The 16,505-nt window shown below is 39.8% G+C and overlaps 2 protein-coding genes across 6 annotated transcripts in view; one reads left to right on the top strand and one right to left on the bottom strand.

Moving 5' to 3' along the window:
- The first annotated feature begins 45 nt into the window (after positions 1 to 45).
- On the top strand, positions 46 to 11,968 carry CLCC1 (chloride channel CLIC like 1). Of its 3 annotated transcripts, XM_052666987.1 has the most exons (12): positions 46 to 157; positions 350 to 536; positions 1,696 to 1,791; positions 2,665 to 2,772; positions 3,662 to 3,883; positions 4,952 to 5,092; positions 5,292 to 5,385; positions 6,259 to 6,356; positions 6,437 to 6,583; positions 7,088 to 7,381; positions 7,873 to 8,113; positions 11,693 to 11,968. In XM_052666987.1, exons 2-11 carry the CDS (start codon positions 411 to 413, stop codon positions 8,092 to 8,094), a joined length of 1,548 nt encoding a protein of 515 aa, XP_052522947.1. In that variant the 5' UTR covers positions 46 to 157; positions 350 to 410; the 3' UTR covers positions 8,095 to 8,113; positions 11,693 to 11,968. The 3 variants fall into 3 exon arrangements, with proteins under 3 accessions (XP_052522947.1, XP_052522949.1, XP_052522948.1); XM_052666989.1 differs by lacking the exon at positions 11,693 to 11,968 and having other exon boundaries at positions 7,878 to 7,997; XM_052666988.1 differs by lacking the exon at positions 46 to 157 and having other exon boundaries at positions 246 to 536.
- Positions 8,972 to 16,505, bottom strand: part of GPSM2 (G protein signaling modulator 2) — a 25,355-nt gene continuing 17,821 nt past the window's right edge. For all 3 annotated transcript variants that reach the window (XM_052666979.1, XM_052666977.1, XM_052666978.1), the window contains 8 exons: positions 15,985 to 16,140; positions 15,066 to 15,174; positions 14,689 to 14,818; positions 14,053 to 14,123; positions 12,567 to 12,743; positions 11,675 to 11,837; positions 11,340 to 11,557; positions 8,972 to 9,588 (listed from right to left, as the gene is read on the bottom strand). In XM_052666979.1, the coding sequence (XP_052522939.1) occupies positions 9,424 to 9,588; positions 11,340 to 11,557; positions 11,675 to 11,837; positions 12,567 to 12,743; positions 14,053 to 14,123; positions 14,689 to 14,818; positions 15,066 to 15,174; positions 15,985 to 16,140 (1,189 nt within the window). In that variant the 3' untranslated portion in view covers positions 8,972 to 9,423. The remainder of the gene's footprint in view (positions 9,589 to 11,339; positions 11,558 to 11,674; positions 11,838 to 12,566; positions 12,744 to 14,052; positions 14,124 to 14,688; positions 14,819 to 15,065; positions 15,175 to 15,984; positions 16,141 to 16,505) is intronic.

The following is a 16,505-nucleotide window of genomic DNA, read 5'->3' as shown; positions in this document are numbered from 1 at the left end:
CCGGGCCGCGCCTGCGCGCCTCGGAGCGGGGCTGCGCGGTGGGCAAAGGCGGTGTAAGGGGCGGGGAGAAGGCGCGGGCGCTCACTGCCGGCCCGGGGCTGGTGGTGCGGCGAGTGCGGGGCCGAAGGAGCGCGGCGAGGCGGTCTGCGGCGCTCAGGTACGAGGGGGCGGGCGCGAGGCCGAGCGGTGGCCGTTGGGGCGGTGGCTGCGGCGGCGCCGCTGACGGAAACCGCGGCGGGTGGGCCGGGCCGGGCCGGGCCGCGCCGGCTCCGAGGCTCCGACGAGACGGCGGGAGCGGGAGCGGCGATAGCGACGAGAACGTTTGCTCCGGGTTGCACTGCCATTTCAGCCCTCGCACGGAAAGCGGTCTTCCCTCCCCTGCCGCGTAGCCCCGCGCCGTGGGCGCAGCGATGCTGGTGCTCGTGCTGTGCGCCGCCGTGCTGGCGGGAGGCCGGGCCCAGGACGACGACTGGATCGACCCCACCGATATGCTCAACTACGACGCGGCGTCGGGAACGATGAGAAGGCCTTACAAGGTACGAGAAGCGCTCGAGTCAGTCTGTCTGTCTGTCCTGAGCCGCGTCCTGCTGAGAGGGTGCCCTTAAGTCGCGCGTTTATGTAATGTTGGAGTTGTGCTCTTTTTATCATTCCGTAAAGATACATTCTGGTCCATAAACGGAAAGAAATTGTACATCTGTAACTCTGCTCTGGGCAGTGCTGCGCCGAGTGGCTCTCGCTGGGCACCAGAGCACGGCGTTATGTATCTGAAAATGAAGCACTGGTTAATGGGTGACGTTTGAGTTAAGCTACCGAACTCCTCAGTAACGTAGTGGCAAAACTTGTTCATTGTATGAATGTGTTGTGAAACTCGATGGAGTTCTACTGTGTTGGGCATCAGAGCCTTCAGAAGGAAGATTAGAACTGAGTAATGCTGTGCTGTTAGTACTCCAGGAATACGGAGAATATGAAATATGAAAATACAATTTGAAGATGGTGGATCACAATCTGCAACACCACGTATCATGAGACGCATGTTGGTCATTATGTCACATAGAGCACTGTAAGCTATGGCTGGCTGCATGAGCACCCTTGTCAATCTTCAGTTTTGAATTTTGGTTTTGTAGTCTTGAATAATTCTTCTTAAGTATTTCAGAGTATTGTTTTAGGAACTTGATAAAGTACAAACTGCGTTATTTGTCTTTGTAACTCTTGTGAAGAAAACAGCTCCCAAAGCATTGGGATGCTACTTCAGGTTGAAGGGGGAGACTGGAAAGTTGAGCAAGGCACACAACAAGGAATGCAGCTCTGTTGACTTTAAGTCTGGCTGTATGGCCATCGTGGCTGGGGATTTGGGCTGGCTGGAAGCTGTCCCTTCATTCGCTGAGTCAGTGGTTAGCCAAGCTTTATCTAATCTGATGCACTGGGGCTCGTGTGCTCAGCAGCTCTCAGCCAAGGAGAAAGGGTGAGAGCTCTCCTTTTGGGGGCAGCATGCACAGGCATAAAGCAGCTGTTGGTTCGGAGCCTGAAATAACAGCAGAGAAGCAATGGAATGTAGCTGAGAGCGTTTGCGGAAGACCAGCCCTCGTTTTAGCACCTTTGCTCCTGCCAGTCTATGACCTGTCTATGGAAGTGTGATATGGCACGTTGGTTAAATTCTTGGATTCTGAAAGTTGTTTTTTTCTTATGTAACTTCAGGTAAACTACCATGATTCTGAGGATAAGACAGTGGATGGAATCATCAATGAAAACTTATCAAGTTGTTCCAGGGAAGTGGATTCTTTGCAGCGGAAGGTTTGTTATGGAACTTCAGAGTATTTTCCAGTCTCTAGTTTGTGCCTGATGCAGAGTTGATGGATGACATAGGTAGCATGGAGAATTGTTGGTTCACTGTGGGAAACCATGCACTACTTAAAGGGAACCTCTTTGTGTGACTTGCAAGGAAAGAAAGTGGTTTGATTTCAGTTCCAAATTACTGCTCTGTCCGTTAAGGGCTGTTTCCTGAAATGTTCTGTAGTGGTACAGAAGCTGGTAGGAGTTATGTGCAGCACTGACAGTTTAAATGTTGTGGTGGTGTTACTTCATGCTGCCACCACAGCTTAGGGAATCTGACTTTGCATTTGAGTGTTCAGTTCTGGTACGTTTGAAGGGCTGGGCTGTAGGTGAGAGCTCCTGTGGCTGCCTGCAGTGTGCAGTGGCTGCAGCTCCCAGAAGCCCTGTAGGCAGCCCACTTTGCTGCTTCCTCTGAGGTCAGAAGGATGCGGTGATGCTTGTGTAGTCCTCAGTTGTTTAGAGACCCCATGTGAAATGGGATCTTGGTATTGTTCTACTTAATATGCTTTACATGGTACAAACTCAAAATTTAAGGATATTCGGATCCATAGTGTTTCTAGTCCTACTGAAGTGGGCATTCAAACTGTTTCACTACCAGATCTGAAATCCCCAGTACTGGCCAATGCCATGGAAAGCAGTGGCAGCATGAAAAGCTCTTTAGCAACTGCATGTGATTTGTATCTGATCTGTGATCCCACTGACTGTGGGATTATTGCTAAACTAAAGAAACGTGACACTGTTAATCGTGAGTTTCTTGTGTTGATGGTATCTGTTTATTCTATAAACCAAACCATGTTTGAGCAACAAATGAGTGGAAATGTCTTTATGTTGCAGATTGCAGAATGTGAGAACAGGAATGCCAAATCTCGTGAAAGCCGGAGCTTTTATATTTTTAAGCGGTACTTGAATAAGATTTTAAATGAAGCTAGGAAACTTGGCCTTGTGAGTATCTGAAAATGGATTAAAAACGAGTTTGAATTCATTCTGTCATGCTTCAAATTAAAGTGAAGGAAACTGAACTGTGAAATTAGAAATGATGGAAGTATGTGCATGCAGTATTGCTGTCAGAGTTTGTGCTGTTTGCTCACGGCAGGCACAGTGGTCTCTTGTTCTGTAAAGCATCCAGGGGCAGCATGCGTGACTTGAGAAAGCAGAATGCAGTGTCTGTTGCTGGGGTGCAGCAGTATCTAGTAATGCCCTGTCCAGTTCACCTCAGCAGCTGTTAAACTCGTGAGAGCTAGATTCCGTGTTTGCTTGTGGTAGCCTTTGTAGGCTTCTCTTTAAGACCTGATCTCAGTGCCCAGCTAGGAGTAGCAGCTTTGAGTTTGCATGTAAGAATTACCACATCTATTTCTTCATTTTATTGCCTTTAGAGATAGTTTTTATTTTATCCAGGGGTAGAACAGTAATTTTTTAGCAATTGGTAAATTTAATGTTTTAGAAGAACGTTATGTTTAGCAATACAACATTTCTTATTTCCCTATTTAGAAGCTTCTGCCTGTGTTACCCACTCATGAAGAAGTTCAGTGGCACCCACAGTGTGTCAGTCATGAATGCCTCTCAATGAGAAGTGGTTGTAAAATTTAAATCACAGCTCAGATGACCCAATGCATCATTTTTAGGTTTTTGCACTAGAGTTGAAAGAAAACAAAACAGCTGCATTTTTGTTCTATATAGGCCTTCATCCTGCAATCCACCACAAAAGGTAGCTACCTTTTGTGTATAATCAGGGCTAATAATCAGGATTTTGCAACAGAATAGCATTTTTCTTACATAGATGTTAAAGGTTGCCTATTGGAAGTACAATTGTTTTGTTTTGCTTTTAATTCAGCCCGAGGGAAACATGGACCAAGTGCATTATGATGCTGAGATTATCCTCACAAAACAGACACATCTGGAGATCCTCCGGTTCCTGCAGGAGGAAGCGTGGCAGCCAGGTGCTGTGGATGATGCACTTAGCAATATTTTGATCAATTTTAAGCACCACGATTATAAAGCTTGGCACTGGAGATTTGAAGACACTTTTGGAATTGATCTGTATAACGTGTTTATGGTAAGAGAGGAAAGGCAGTAGTTTTGTATTGATTACTGTTTTCTCCTGTTTCTTTGTGAAGCAGTATTACCACCTTAACTCTGCATGAAAACCTGTCATAAGCTCTTTGGTTGTTGAAGCTGTAGGGCAGGTAGTTATTTGAAACAAACTTTTGTGTTCCCTTGGTCTTACTTTCTTCTTGTGGCAGTGCAATTTTTTTTTTTTTTTCTGGAATGCATTTTTTTTTTCTTTGGTCTTTTGTAGCTGTGCTGTGGGACTCTTTGGGCTCTGTTGGTTTGTTGTCACGACTTACATTCATAATGCACAGGTTGTCAGTTGTCCAGATTTGTCTCTTGTTCAAATAGATGCTGTTGCTGCTGGCTTCTATAGGAGTTGGAATGTATTTCTATTGAGAGAAGCCTGTATTTGTGGTCTTAGATTTTATAGGTTAGAATTTTTGTGGAAAAATTGTATGTACTGTTGTACAGCATGGAAATGTCATATCCTTTAAAATGGATGTGACATCCTCAGTGCTGAACTGAGGATGAGCTGAAGTTCTTGGAATAAATCTTTACAAAATATGCTAATATTTGTGAGCTAAAAAGACCTTGAATGTAGCTTGTCTGGTTGTGGGCAGTGCCTTGTGCTTAATGAAAAAGCAAGCTGTTACCAGTGCCACTTTCATCCTAGCAATCCTCAGATGGAAAAAGGCTGTGAAGCGCTTCTCTGAAATTCTGCTGCTGGTACTTAGAACGCAACCATCTCCTGCAACCCACAGCAGGTGGCAGCAGTCGCTCTGTGATTCATACTGTGTGCTTTGCAACTCAAGTGCTGAACTATGCCAATTTTGTAAATATAAATTCTAATAGGTAATGTTATAAATGGCACAAGGAAGAAACAGCAAAATAATCGGAACAGTGACGCTTTTTTACTTTGTACTGCACCAAGTATGCTGTGAAAGCAGTAAGTTTTTCAGCTGCTCTGTGCAAGTGTTGCCTGTAAAAACAAAAGCTGGGAATTTCTTCATATGTACACAGAGTAAGCCTGAAAAATTCCAAATCTGAATCATAGTTCTGTTTTCTTTTTCAGATACTCTTGTGCTTAGTGTGTGTTGTCATTGTAATAGCTACAGAGCTGTGGACACGTATCCACTGGTTTGTTCAGCTGAAACGTGTTTTATTAATAAGTTTTCTCATCAGTTTTGCATGGAATTGGCTTTACTTATATAAGGTAAGTTGTTTTGAAAGCTTAATGGCTTTTAGGCTTAACATTTGATAGTTATGAGGAACTTAAGGTAATATACGATGATTCTTAATCTGTCTTTATTATTATTTATTTATTTATTTATTTATTTTTATTTATTTATTATATATTTATTTATTATTATATCTTAATCTGTCTTTATTATTCACTTCTGATTCTCCTGCAGCGGGCTTTTGCACAGCATCAAGCAGAAATTGCCAAAATGGGGCAGTTTGATAACATTTGTGCTGAGAAGTTGGACTGGAGAGAGAGCCTTATTGGTAAATACACTTCTTCATTGTTTTTTAGTAGCTTTTAAGATCACAAAATATTCAGTGGTTGTGTCCAAAATACTCTAATTTCTTTGTGAATTGCAAGTGTGCTGAATGTTCCTGAGCAGTACACAATTAAGAGGTTTCACCATTCTTCCTTGTCACAAGACGTTCCTTTCTAACCTCTGAAGGAGAGCTGACATCAAAAATGATGTTCTCAGAGCATGTCACAGAGTTGCTTCTTTCTCATCAGAACCTGACCTGTGAATGTTCCACCAGCTGCTCTCCCCAGCACCACTCAGTGTAGGTTACTGAAGGTAGGACAGCAGAACTAAAGATAGTTTCTCATCAGCCACTCGTGTGAATGCAGCAATTGATAGGCAACTATTCAATCTACTTCTGTTATTTTACAGAGATGGCTGAATTGCTTTTTGTTGTCCGGTATTTATTATTCAGTACTGCAGCAGGTGGACTAATGAAGCCTGTTGTGGTCTCACCTTTGAAGTTCAGAGGCTGTGGTTGCTCTGTTTGTGTTAATTTCAGTGGATTACAATATGACTTTGCTGGTGTCATAGATTACTTAAAGCTTTATGATTTTTAGGGACTAAGTTCATCTAACAAAGAGAACTTTCATGAATAAGCATAGGAAAACCAAAGTTTCTTCTCTTTCTTTCCTGCTTTCCCTCTCCTTCCTGCATCCCTCCGACTGGTTAAACTGCACAGCCAAGCTAACCTCATGTTGTTGAACATAAATCGTGGCCTTGAAGTGTATCTGGAAGGTTTATCTTCCATCTGTAGTTGAAGTGCTACTTCCTGTATTACTGTTATGTCATAAAATATGTTTTAGCAAGTAGTGAAATTGCATCCCTGCTTTGACTTCAGGATGGCTCAGAAGACAGTGGACATTTCAGGATGATCCATGTCAGAAATACTACGAAACTTTGCTAGTAAACCCTGTTCTGCTGGTTCCACCAACAAAGGTAAAAGCCAGACCCAAAGGAACTCTCTGTGTTTCTTTGTAACCCGTCCCAACACCAGGCTTCCCTTTGTACTTCTCCAGGCATTGGCTATTACTTTTACCACCTTTGTGACTGAGCCTTTGAAGCATGTGGGACAAGGTATTGGTGAATTCATCAGAGCGCTTATGAAGGAGATACCACTGATTCTGCAGGTTCCAGTGCTAATCATGATGGCTCTGCTCATTCTGGTTCGTGTGCATTTATGGTATTTAGAAGCTCAAATTTGTTTTTACATAGTAAATTTATTTAAGCATTATTTATTTCTTATTTGTACTGTTGAACAGATTTCATAGCACAGGTGAAATTATTTCTACAAGGAATTTTTTCCATTAAAAATCTTTTAAAGTTCAGTTTGGGATAAAACACCATTAACCTGCTTGAAATCCTAGACTCTGTGACAGTTAACTTCAACTTTGTTCCCATTTCTTTCTTAAGAGTCATTACACAGCGATGCACAAAATTACGTTTTGTACATGGAAGCAGTGAGCAGTGAGACCCTTCTGTGTCTTTATTGTAGCAAAAAGATAAATTTCAATGTGGCAGCTGCTGCACTGTGCAGAAAGTTTGAATTTTGTTGTAGCCGTTTGATCATCAGTAGTTCTATTTCAGTATCTTTCAGTTTTGTGGCTTTGCATTCTGTGTGAAAACTGTTGGTTGCAACTGTTTAGAGTTTTTTGTGTTCCCTCCTCCAGGCTTTCTGCTATGGTGCAGCATCATCACTGTCTGCAATAAGATATTTAATGCCTTCTCAGAAGAAGAGGCTTCCTCTACCTGACGGTCAGCAGGAGGAAATAGACTTCAGTCAGTATGATGGGAGTAAATCCGATGGCTGCTATTCACAGAAGACTCCTAGCATTTACAGAGGCCACTACAACAGAGGAGATGTTCAGATGAGACCTGGAAATAGCAGCAGCAGTCTTGATGTGCTGCATGCGAGTGGAGAGCCAGATACACGAGTAGAGGAGTCTCAAAAACCAGAAGCTGGTGTACGTTAGTCTTGGTGCTCCTTGGGATTAGATTTGATAGACTTCAGTGTCATCTGCTAGAATGTGCTTAAGCAACAAGCTTCACCCAAATCTGGTGGGGAAGATGTAGCTGTTGCCCTGTAAGGAGTTATAGATTACCATGGGTATGCTTTATTCTGGAAAAATACGGATCCATGGTTAACCATGGCAGGCACCTCCTGAATTAAAACACTTGAACGTTGGTCTGTCAGGGAAGATAGGTTACCCACAGAAGGAAGGGAAAAGAAGAAAACTTCTCTGTGAATTGCAGAAAATTAAAAAAAGATTTATACTCTAGATTGTGCTTATTCCCTGGAATGGTTCCCTGTGGGGAAAAAAAGTAAAAAGGGAGTATTGATAATGTTTGAATTTTGGAAATGTGAGGGAGTTCTGTCTCTGGAGTTGAGAGGCATTCGAAGCTACAGATACCATCGGTTTGGGTTGCTTGATTAATAACTTATTAATTTTTACAGAATAGATTTCACCCTGAGGCTGAAATTCGTAGATTAGAACCTTCTCCAGCTGCAACCCATACCGGAGAAAAGGCACTTGAGCATCAGAAGCAGTGGACAGATAAAGCAGAGGAAGAGACTGCAAAAAGTAGTGATCCTAACAGAAACGAGGAAGGACAAAGTTGTGCAGTGGGACCTGAAGAGAGGAAGAGCAGCACATGCGAGTCACAGGAAGGAGACTGAGGAGTCCCCACACCGTGTGGTAAGTTTTGTCTGACGTGTAATTGTCACGTACTTGCTAGCTCCAAAGCTACAAGACAATGTAAAATCTTCAGTAATTATAAAATATTTGGAATTATATGGAGCCTATCTCCATAACTATTCTTTAATTGCTCTTTCACTCTGAAGCTAAAATTAAAATTGGATTCTTCTCTGGGGATATAATACTTAAAAATTTGAAAGGAAACTTGATTTGTGAGTAGCCTAAGTGATCGGTCTGCTACCATCAGCATTAAAATCAGCAGTGTGTAACACTTGGTACCTCACGTAACATACAGATCTAAGGGTTCTCAAGAAATGCATCAATACAGGTGTCTGTTGAGGCTGAACATTGACCATTAGAGCTGTTTCTCCCAAGAAACACCCTAGCATAGTGCCTCGTGTTTTCATGAGAAGTAGTGTTTGAGGTCCTGCAGCAAGCAGCAGCCATATATTTATTATTTGGAATGTTTAAAGCTCATGTACTGCAGGAATTAGCTGCTGTTCATGGGAGTCTGTGTGAAGTGCTCACCATCCCTGCGAGACCTTTGGTGCAGAGAACACTTGTGGTGGTGCAAATGTACCTCAGCTTTTAGAATTACACTGACTGCTTCTACTTAGAATACAAGTGTAACTTTAGAAACTAGTTCTGCTTGTTCTCTGCATTACTTAGTGCAGTTCTGTACTTAAGGAAGTATTAACAAAATAAACCTTGTATGTTTTTAAGGGTATTTTCATTGTGAAGAGGAGTAAACCAGATTAGATTTTGATTTAGTTAATTCTGGTTTTGTGTTTTGTTTTTTTTTTTAAATGAACATGATGCAGAAACACAGGTTGGAAGAAGCAAAGTCCGACTCAGTACTGAAGTAATTTCTCGATTACTTTTATTAAAAAAAGTATAAAAGAATAATGGGACCTTTTTTCAGGGAGGTACAAATCAGAAAAAAAAATCAAGTCTTTATCCTTATAAAGAGCATACAAACCTAGGTCTCAAACCAGGTGTGGTAGAGATCGCACACCTGCAACAACATTACATTGAGGGAGAAGAAAACTGCTGTGAATGTTCATCAACTAGAAGCAATTAAGAGGAAGATGCAGTAATCTGTATCTCAGACACAGCTAAAAGTAGCTGCCCGCTACAAAGACACAACTCCAACTAGCAATCACAAGTGTGCTGCTGCTACTGTACAAAAAGTGATTATAAAGGAGACAAAACTACTAACTGCAGTCCTTTGTAAAAAGACACTTACATTTTTCCAGCAAACAAAAATGAAACTTAAGATGCTACTGTACAGCAGGAGCCTGTGCATCTCCTCAGCTAGAACTCGGTCCTTTTATAGCGGAGGGTAAGTGGACTCTCTGTTCATCCATTCTCTTAGCTTGGGATCGTACAATGAGGCTGAAAAAGTCCTCATCTGGTACAGTTGGTCCTTTTGCAGATGATGGAGGAGCACATCTTTGATCATCCAGTCTGGAACCCTACAGACAGACCAAGCAGTGAGGCTGCACATTTAGTGTGTAATATTGAAATAAGCAAGCAATGTAACTGGAAAAAAATGGCTAAAAGTTTTCTTTTCACATTTAAAACCGTAAGCTTTGTTTCAGGCTTATGCCTTAACAGTTCTCAAATGAAATTATTATGTTAAAAGTTCAAGCGTAGTTTTTCTAACTTTTACTTAGCTGTTAAAAAGACCTCCTGTAATAGAAGAGCTGTCATCCTTCCTTTCACTGCAAAGGGTGTGAAAAATAGCTACTGGGTTGTCAGATTTGGAAAAGCAGTATCTAGAGACTCAACAGACCGATACATTTTAATCGTAGGGTTGCAGAGCAGTTTGCATATAGTGTCTGAGCTGTTTCTATGTTATTTCACAGCTACTTCAGGAGGCTCAGGGCCTGTCACACCTTGCCTTGGACTGTCACCTTTGTGTCCTTTTGTGTTACAGATGGATATACACAGTATTTATTATATTAATGTCTACATTATTTGCTTGACTCGGATAATCAGCCAAGGTTCTAAAACAGATGATGCCATTTCATCAGGTTGAATGCTGTAATTCTAGACTCAGTGCCAGGTGTTGCTTTCCATGAAAGCTAATACAACTTGCCTTTCAAGTTCTCAGTAGCGGAATTTTTTATTTGGAGATCCAAGTCTTTTTCATTAAACTATTTGGTCTAGTTGGTATATATAACGTGCTGTACTTAGCAGAAAAATCACTTGCATATACCATGAAGTGCTGTTACCACAATTTTAATGATGATCACTAATTGCCAACGAAACTTCCATACTGAATTTTCATTTGCTGAGTTAAGAATTCCTGGTATGTCAGGTGTCCAGCAAACAAAGCCAGCTCCAAACACACTGACAGACTCAGTTGTTCTCCCTCAGTTTCAGCATACCTCAAGCATATCAACATGATAACTTGTAGCCACTAGATAATTTAATATATATTTAAGATGTATTATATTAAATATTCTTTAATATGTGCAAACATATTATAATTTTATATCTGCTCTATTTATAATAACTATATTCATATAACATTTTATAATTCATATCATATAATAATAATATTTATTATATATCATTATTATATAACAATAATGCTATATCTAGTATGCCATTTTATAATTATTAATATCAGCAATATTATATTCTGTATTATATATTTCATTATATAATATTACTATTATATTATTTTGAAATTACAATATACTATGTATATATATAAATATATTATGCATTTAAGTCAATAATATAACTACATCACATAAATATGAAATATTATTACACATATAAGAATGCATTCAATATATTTAATAGCATTACATTAAACATACTGTTTGTAAATATTATGTAATATAGAATTTAATATACATTTAATATATATTAACATAACTATATAATGTATATTAAATTGATTATGCAGTGGCTTTAAGTATATAAACACACCCATAAGACTGTATGTGAGGGTATGTGTATATAAAAATGTGTGTAACGAGGTTGCATATAAGAATATGAGTGTATACATTAAAATATGTGTAAATGTATGTTCACAGATATGACATACACATAGTATTTTATTTTCATACATACATGTTTGGTTTTTTAACTTCAGTTCTTTATCTACCAAATATTTATCTTAAAACCTTTGTGCTAAGCATGGAAGCCTTCTCAAAGACGTTAAATAGCAGGATGCACAAATCAAACCCCAGCAATCTCACAGCCTTACCTGGCATTTGATTAATATATCAAAGAAGTCCTCATCTAGCTCTCTGTTGTTACTGGCCATTAAGTGGCCCAGCACAGACGGACTGGTGCGGTGGTTAAGACGAAGGCCAGGCAGATTGCTGAAGCTGGCGCGCTGGTCATCAAGGCGGCGGCTCTGTGAGCTCGCAAGTAAATCCAGAAAGTCATCAGTGTGGGGTGAGACTACAGAAGCAGAAAAGGCTAAGGGAAGAAGAAGGAAGACAGATGAGCACAGAAGCTCCTCTCCGTTCAAATACTTTTTCAAAGCAGCATTTGACAGGAACTGAAGTCAGCTACAGATCTGAGTTTCAAAATTACATTTTCGTATTGTTTTAGGTGGAGTAGAGGACGTTGCTACTGAAGCAGCTGAGAATCTGTTCTTCTCCTGGAAGTGGCATCTCTGATCATCCATCCTGTTACTCTGGAATCGGCTCAGCAGATCAAAGAACCCTTCATCTGCCACTGTTTCTCGACTGTTTCTCTGAAGAGGAAAGAAAAGTTAGAGGTACTTGGAATTCAGAAGTACCTAAAAACTAGGGCAACTGCAGGGCAGTTTGATTCCAGTAATATATTTGCATATCTGAAATTCATTAAACTAATTTTTTTTAGTCATCCATTCTTGTAGACAGATTTATCCAAAGAAGCAACATTTATAATATGGCAAACAGTTCTGGAAGGTAAAATCTAGTAAAGAGACTTTGTTCTCAGAAAGAAATAGTACACTGATTAGTATAAGCCCACCAAGAACCCCATAGGCCATGAAATTTCCATTTGCTCCTTAGCTCTGTGTTGAAAAGCACTCTTCTCCCTGCAAGATCAAATAACTGTTGTTTTCTTTTTAATCAACTTCCATGAATAGTGCAGTAATCTAAAATATACATTTAATTATACCTTCCAGTGTCTGAATCCAAAAAGCTACGTTTTTCAAATTAGAAGAAGCAGGGTAGAAAGGCTAGAAATAAAATATATGCACGTTATTTTAGACAGTCCATTAGGAAAATGTAGTAGTCCCAATGGTAGGAGAGACTTACAGCTGTCACCACCCAGGAGACAGAAGGAGAACGGCTGATTCTACATCAACTTACAGCGTTTAACTCAAATATATAAGTAGAACTAAAAATGTTATCTGCACAAACAAGTTTTCCTTAGTTTTGGTCAAATCAAGATTATATGAAATCAAGGTTATGATCTGAGAGGACTCCAAACCTACCCTCTGAGAGTTGGGAAGGCGGTGGTCAATAGAATTACTGGCATCCTGCAGAACTTTGGAAGTGGTGCCATTTTTATACTTTTTGCCTTTGAGTCGATTTACAAAATGCAATTTTGCTGAAGGTTTGGCAATGAGTGGTTTCTGTTTAGCAAGAATCTCACTGTTCCAGTTCTGAACCTAAAAAAAGAAACCAAAACATTTTCTTCATATATTGTTTTATTTCTTATTTGTGTATTTATTCTTTTCATCCCTAAAATGAAGCAGCTTTATGCTTTTCATTTTATCCAGCCACTCAGACATAAAACCATCAGTTTTGCTTCTGTTACTTGACCTGTGATTATTGAGATTTTGTTACATGAATCAGGCCACTACTGCTACTGATCAGTCTTATAACTGAACCATCATGCAATGACTGATTTGACTAAAATGTGCTCATGGCCTGTGTAATCAAACATGCTGATGTTTTCATTGCTGAGGGCCACAGAGAAACTGTAGAAAGAATGGAGAAAATGCCAGCACGAGAGCAAACAGGATTAACTATCATTCACTGAAAACAGTAGGGAAAACAGTCTGACAGAGTTCCCCTAAATACTCTTCTAAAATAAGTGCATTAAACTAACATTAAACTCCTACAATAAGTAATCTGATAGCTTCCTCTACAATAGCAAACTGTTCTAATTGGAAAAAAATAAAAGTTCTTGATCCTGCATCAGAGCCTGTAGCCACAATCCAGTCTTTCAGCAAAACAGAATTCATTCTAAAGCCTGAGGGATCAACCCACGTTCCAGCTCCAAGATGACAGTATCCTGTACAGTCAAATAACGCTACTGTTCATCATGTTGTTCTACACTCCCTTACTTAGGGAGTAAACTTCAGAACCTACTACATGAATGTCTTGAAAAGAGCCCTTTATAAGAACTAAGCCACAAAACTAGGTTAATACTTGATTATAAAAATCCACATGAAGCATTTGAGTATATTTAGGGCAGACAATCACAGGCTACGTCTTTTGAAAGATACCACAGACAAACGCATTCAGAGAATAAGAAAATGGAGCTGATACTGCCAAAAGCTTAATGGTTCCCTGCAGGGAAATCCATTTGCAATAAAACCCAGGATCTTTACAAATTAGTATCCAAAGCGGTGCTCAAAGCAACAGTGCTGCTGCATCTGCACCAGCTGTCACCGTGTAAGCTTAGAGATTTCATTTTGTATTTCTAATCATGGCAGAAAGCTTGAAAACGTGGGCAGCAGATACCCCAATATGTAGGAAAAAAATAGCAATATCAGCTTACCTTTAGAATCATTTGTGTAGAATTCCAAAGAGACTCCTTGAAGACTGAGCTAAAGCTTTGGAGTTCTGTTCTGAATCACTTTCTGCATTCTGTTCTGAATCATTTCTAACATTAAACTCCTACAAAAACCTTTAGATTTCATTGCAATCTCACCAGCAGAATTAAAAAATAAATAAATAAAAAGCACCAACCTTTTCTGGTGTTAATTTCATAAGTTCCATGTTCTCCATACTGTGACGACGTCCCACCCTTGGCCGGGTACCTTCAAGAAGGAAAAAAGTTCATCTTTTTTTGCCATTAAGGTTTATGGTGTCACCTTCAAAGCTGTGCCTGTGTTCATCAAATGCCCAAGATAAGCAATTCTGAGTTCCAAACTCACGAGAGAATAAATAATCAGTAGTAAAAGCAGCTTTGAAAACCACACAACTGTAAGGTATGCAACTTGCTTTCATCAGACAGAATGGAGCATGGATCTTCACACAGAAAAACATCACATGAAGCAGCTTTAACTATAACCCTTTCTGTTCTTACACTAGCACAAAGGAAAAAGGAAGGATGTAATATGGGCAGCAAACAACTACATTTGCCTCATCAAAAAAAGACTGATTAGAAACTTCAGATGATGTGTTATCTGAAGAAACGAGGCAGTAACGTGGGATTCACAACAGAAATCCTCCAAAAAAGCAGGAGCTGAAGGGATCCAGCACTGCACCATTTATTTATGGGGAAAAAATAACAATGCAGCATCTGTAGTCAGAAAACAATGCAAATATCAGGGTTTTTTTTTGAAGTTTGATCTTAGAAAGTATTTGGAGAAAAGCACGTACCATTCAGACTGTTATCTACCGCATGGCTTTCTGACAGCATGGAGGTGTTTGTGCTATAGCTTAATCCAAGAACCATTTGAAGATCTGAGAGATTAAGTCTAGCAGTGAGTTCCCCACTTCTATCTCCTACCTGTAACCAAACAAAGTAAGCAGTTCTGTTACTGTAACAAATACATATACATATGTAAATACAAAGGAAACTTTGTTCCCAGACTTCTAAGAAAAGGGTTTAAATGTTTTTCTTGTTGAAAACTGTTAGAAAACCATCTTCTTATCGAAGTACATCAAGGGCACAAACCAAAACCTAACATAACCTCTGCTATGCTCTCAGTGAGAACAAAAACCTGGCAGCCAACAGACGTAAGTGACAATCATACCTCTCTGGAGATCTCCAGGTGCCTCTCAGCAAAGTGCATAGCTTGGTCATGATTGCCCAGAGCAGTATATGCATTCCCTAAACTCCAGCATGCTCTTCCTTCACCAATTCTGCAAAAAATAGAACACCTTCAGGGATACATTTCACTCTCTGAACGCCAGGTGTCATGTTTTCATAATATTACCAGAATTATACTACTGTGCCAAGGAAAATTCAGACTGTCTCCAAAAACTATTCCAACACCATCGTGTTAAGTACCTTCTCAAAGAACTGTGATCTGGTATAAGCGTAAACGTGAGCAAGTCTCATCAAAACTTAAATTTTAAAATTTACAGCAACCATATAAGTCACTCCTTATAGTTTTGCAAACATGGAACACTGCACATCCCCCTTTCTGTCCCTCAGATTGTGTGGCTTATTATTCACATATTCTGCTTATTTTGTGCATTTAAAAGCTGTAAAAACAACAACAACAACAAACACCACTGCCACCACAAAAACAAACGTCTCCCCCCTCCCAAAAAAAAGCTTTACAAATAATTTTAGAAGAGGCATAATTTACTACTGGATTATCCTCCCTTCATCATCCCTTCTTATTTTCTTCATTTGTGGAGAAGAAGAAGAAAAACTCTTGTGAAGATATCCAAGCTACTACGATCACATTGTGGAAAATATGTTTTTCCCTTCATTTTTGAAGGCAATACAAAGAACACAAGATCTAGAGACAGTCATTCATCAGTTATCCTCCAATTGGATTCATTATCTGCAATACTTGCAAGGGCTTTTTTTCCACCATTTCAAAACAAGCTCAGTACTGCAGGGAATCACATTCAAACGTCATACACAGAACGTCAGCTAAGTGTGAAGTAATAGGAATTGCTTTAAGCATCATACTCATTAAACAATCTCTTAGGGCTTACTTGTCATTTAATTCCTGAGCAATCACAAGGTGTTTCAAATGATAATCAATTGCTTTCTCATAGTCTTGAAGCAGAGTGTATGTGTTTCCAAGGCTGTAGCAGGCCTGTGCTTCCACAGCTCTATCCTTAAGCTGCCTAGCCAGCTGTAATGTCCTCCTGAAAGAAAGGGTTAGTCACCTCACAAATCACTACTTACACAAGTAAAAATCTCTTACATAAACTAAATAGATTAGGACACCAGACTGACAAATTAGCAGCTAATAAATTATCTTGCAAAATCTTATGAGATTTTAGGCATCTTCCTCTCCCATTCATTGCAGTCCATTTCTGTTTACTTCACTGCAGAGCACACACAGCCCTCAGACTGCATGCTCTAATGTTAATGTATTGCTTCATCAATAATTTACAGGTGATTTGCTGGTATTATGTACTTGAAACGGTTCATTATCAGCATTAGAATAATTACTGTGTGTTCTCCATCAACTTGAGCAAGACAGACCTATAACCACCAAGCCCTCCCA

Source organism: Tympanuchus pallidicinctus, unplaced genomic scaffold (genome assembly GCF_026119805.1).
Source record: "Tympanuchus pallidicinctus isolate F22 unplaced genomic scaffold, pur_lepc_1.0 scaffold7, whole genome shotgun sequence".
NCBI classification, from domain to species: domain Eukaryota; kingdom Metazoa; phylum Chordata; class Aves; order Galliformes; family Phasianidae; genus Tympanuchus; species Tympanuchus pallidicinctus.
This window is presented reverse-complemented; position numbering and strand designations above follow the sequence as displayed.

Coding starts and splice junctions, on each gene's coding strand:
- CLCC1 (XM_052666987.1), top strand. CDS start 411: ATGCTGGTGCTCGTGCTGTGCGCCGCCGTGCTGGCGGGAGGCCGGGCC. Junction 537..1,695: donor CGATGAGAAGGCCTTACAAG/GTACGAGAAGCG, acceptor ATGTAACTTCAG/GTAAACTACCATGATTCTGA. Junction 3,884..4,951: donor ATCTGTATAACGTGTTTATG/GTAAGAGAGGAA, acceptor TTTCTTTTTCAG/ATACTCTTGTGCTTAGTGTG.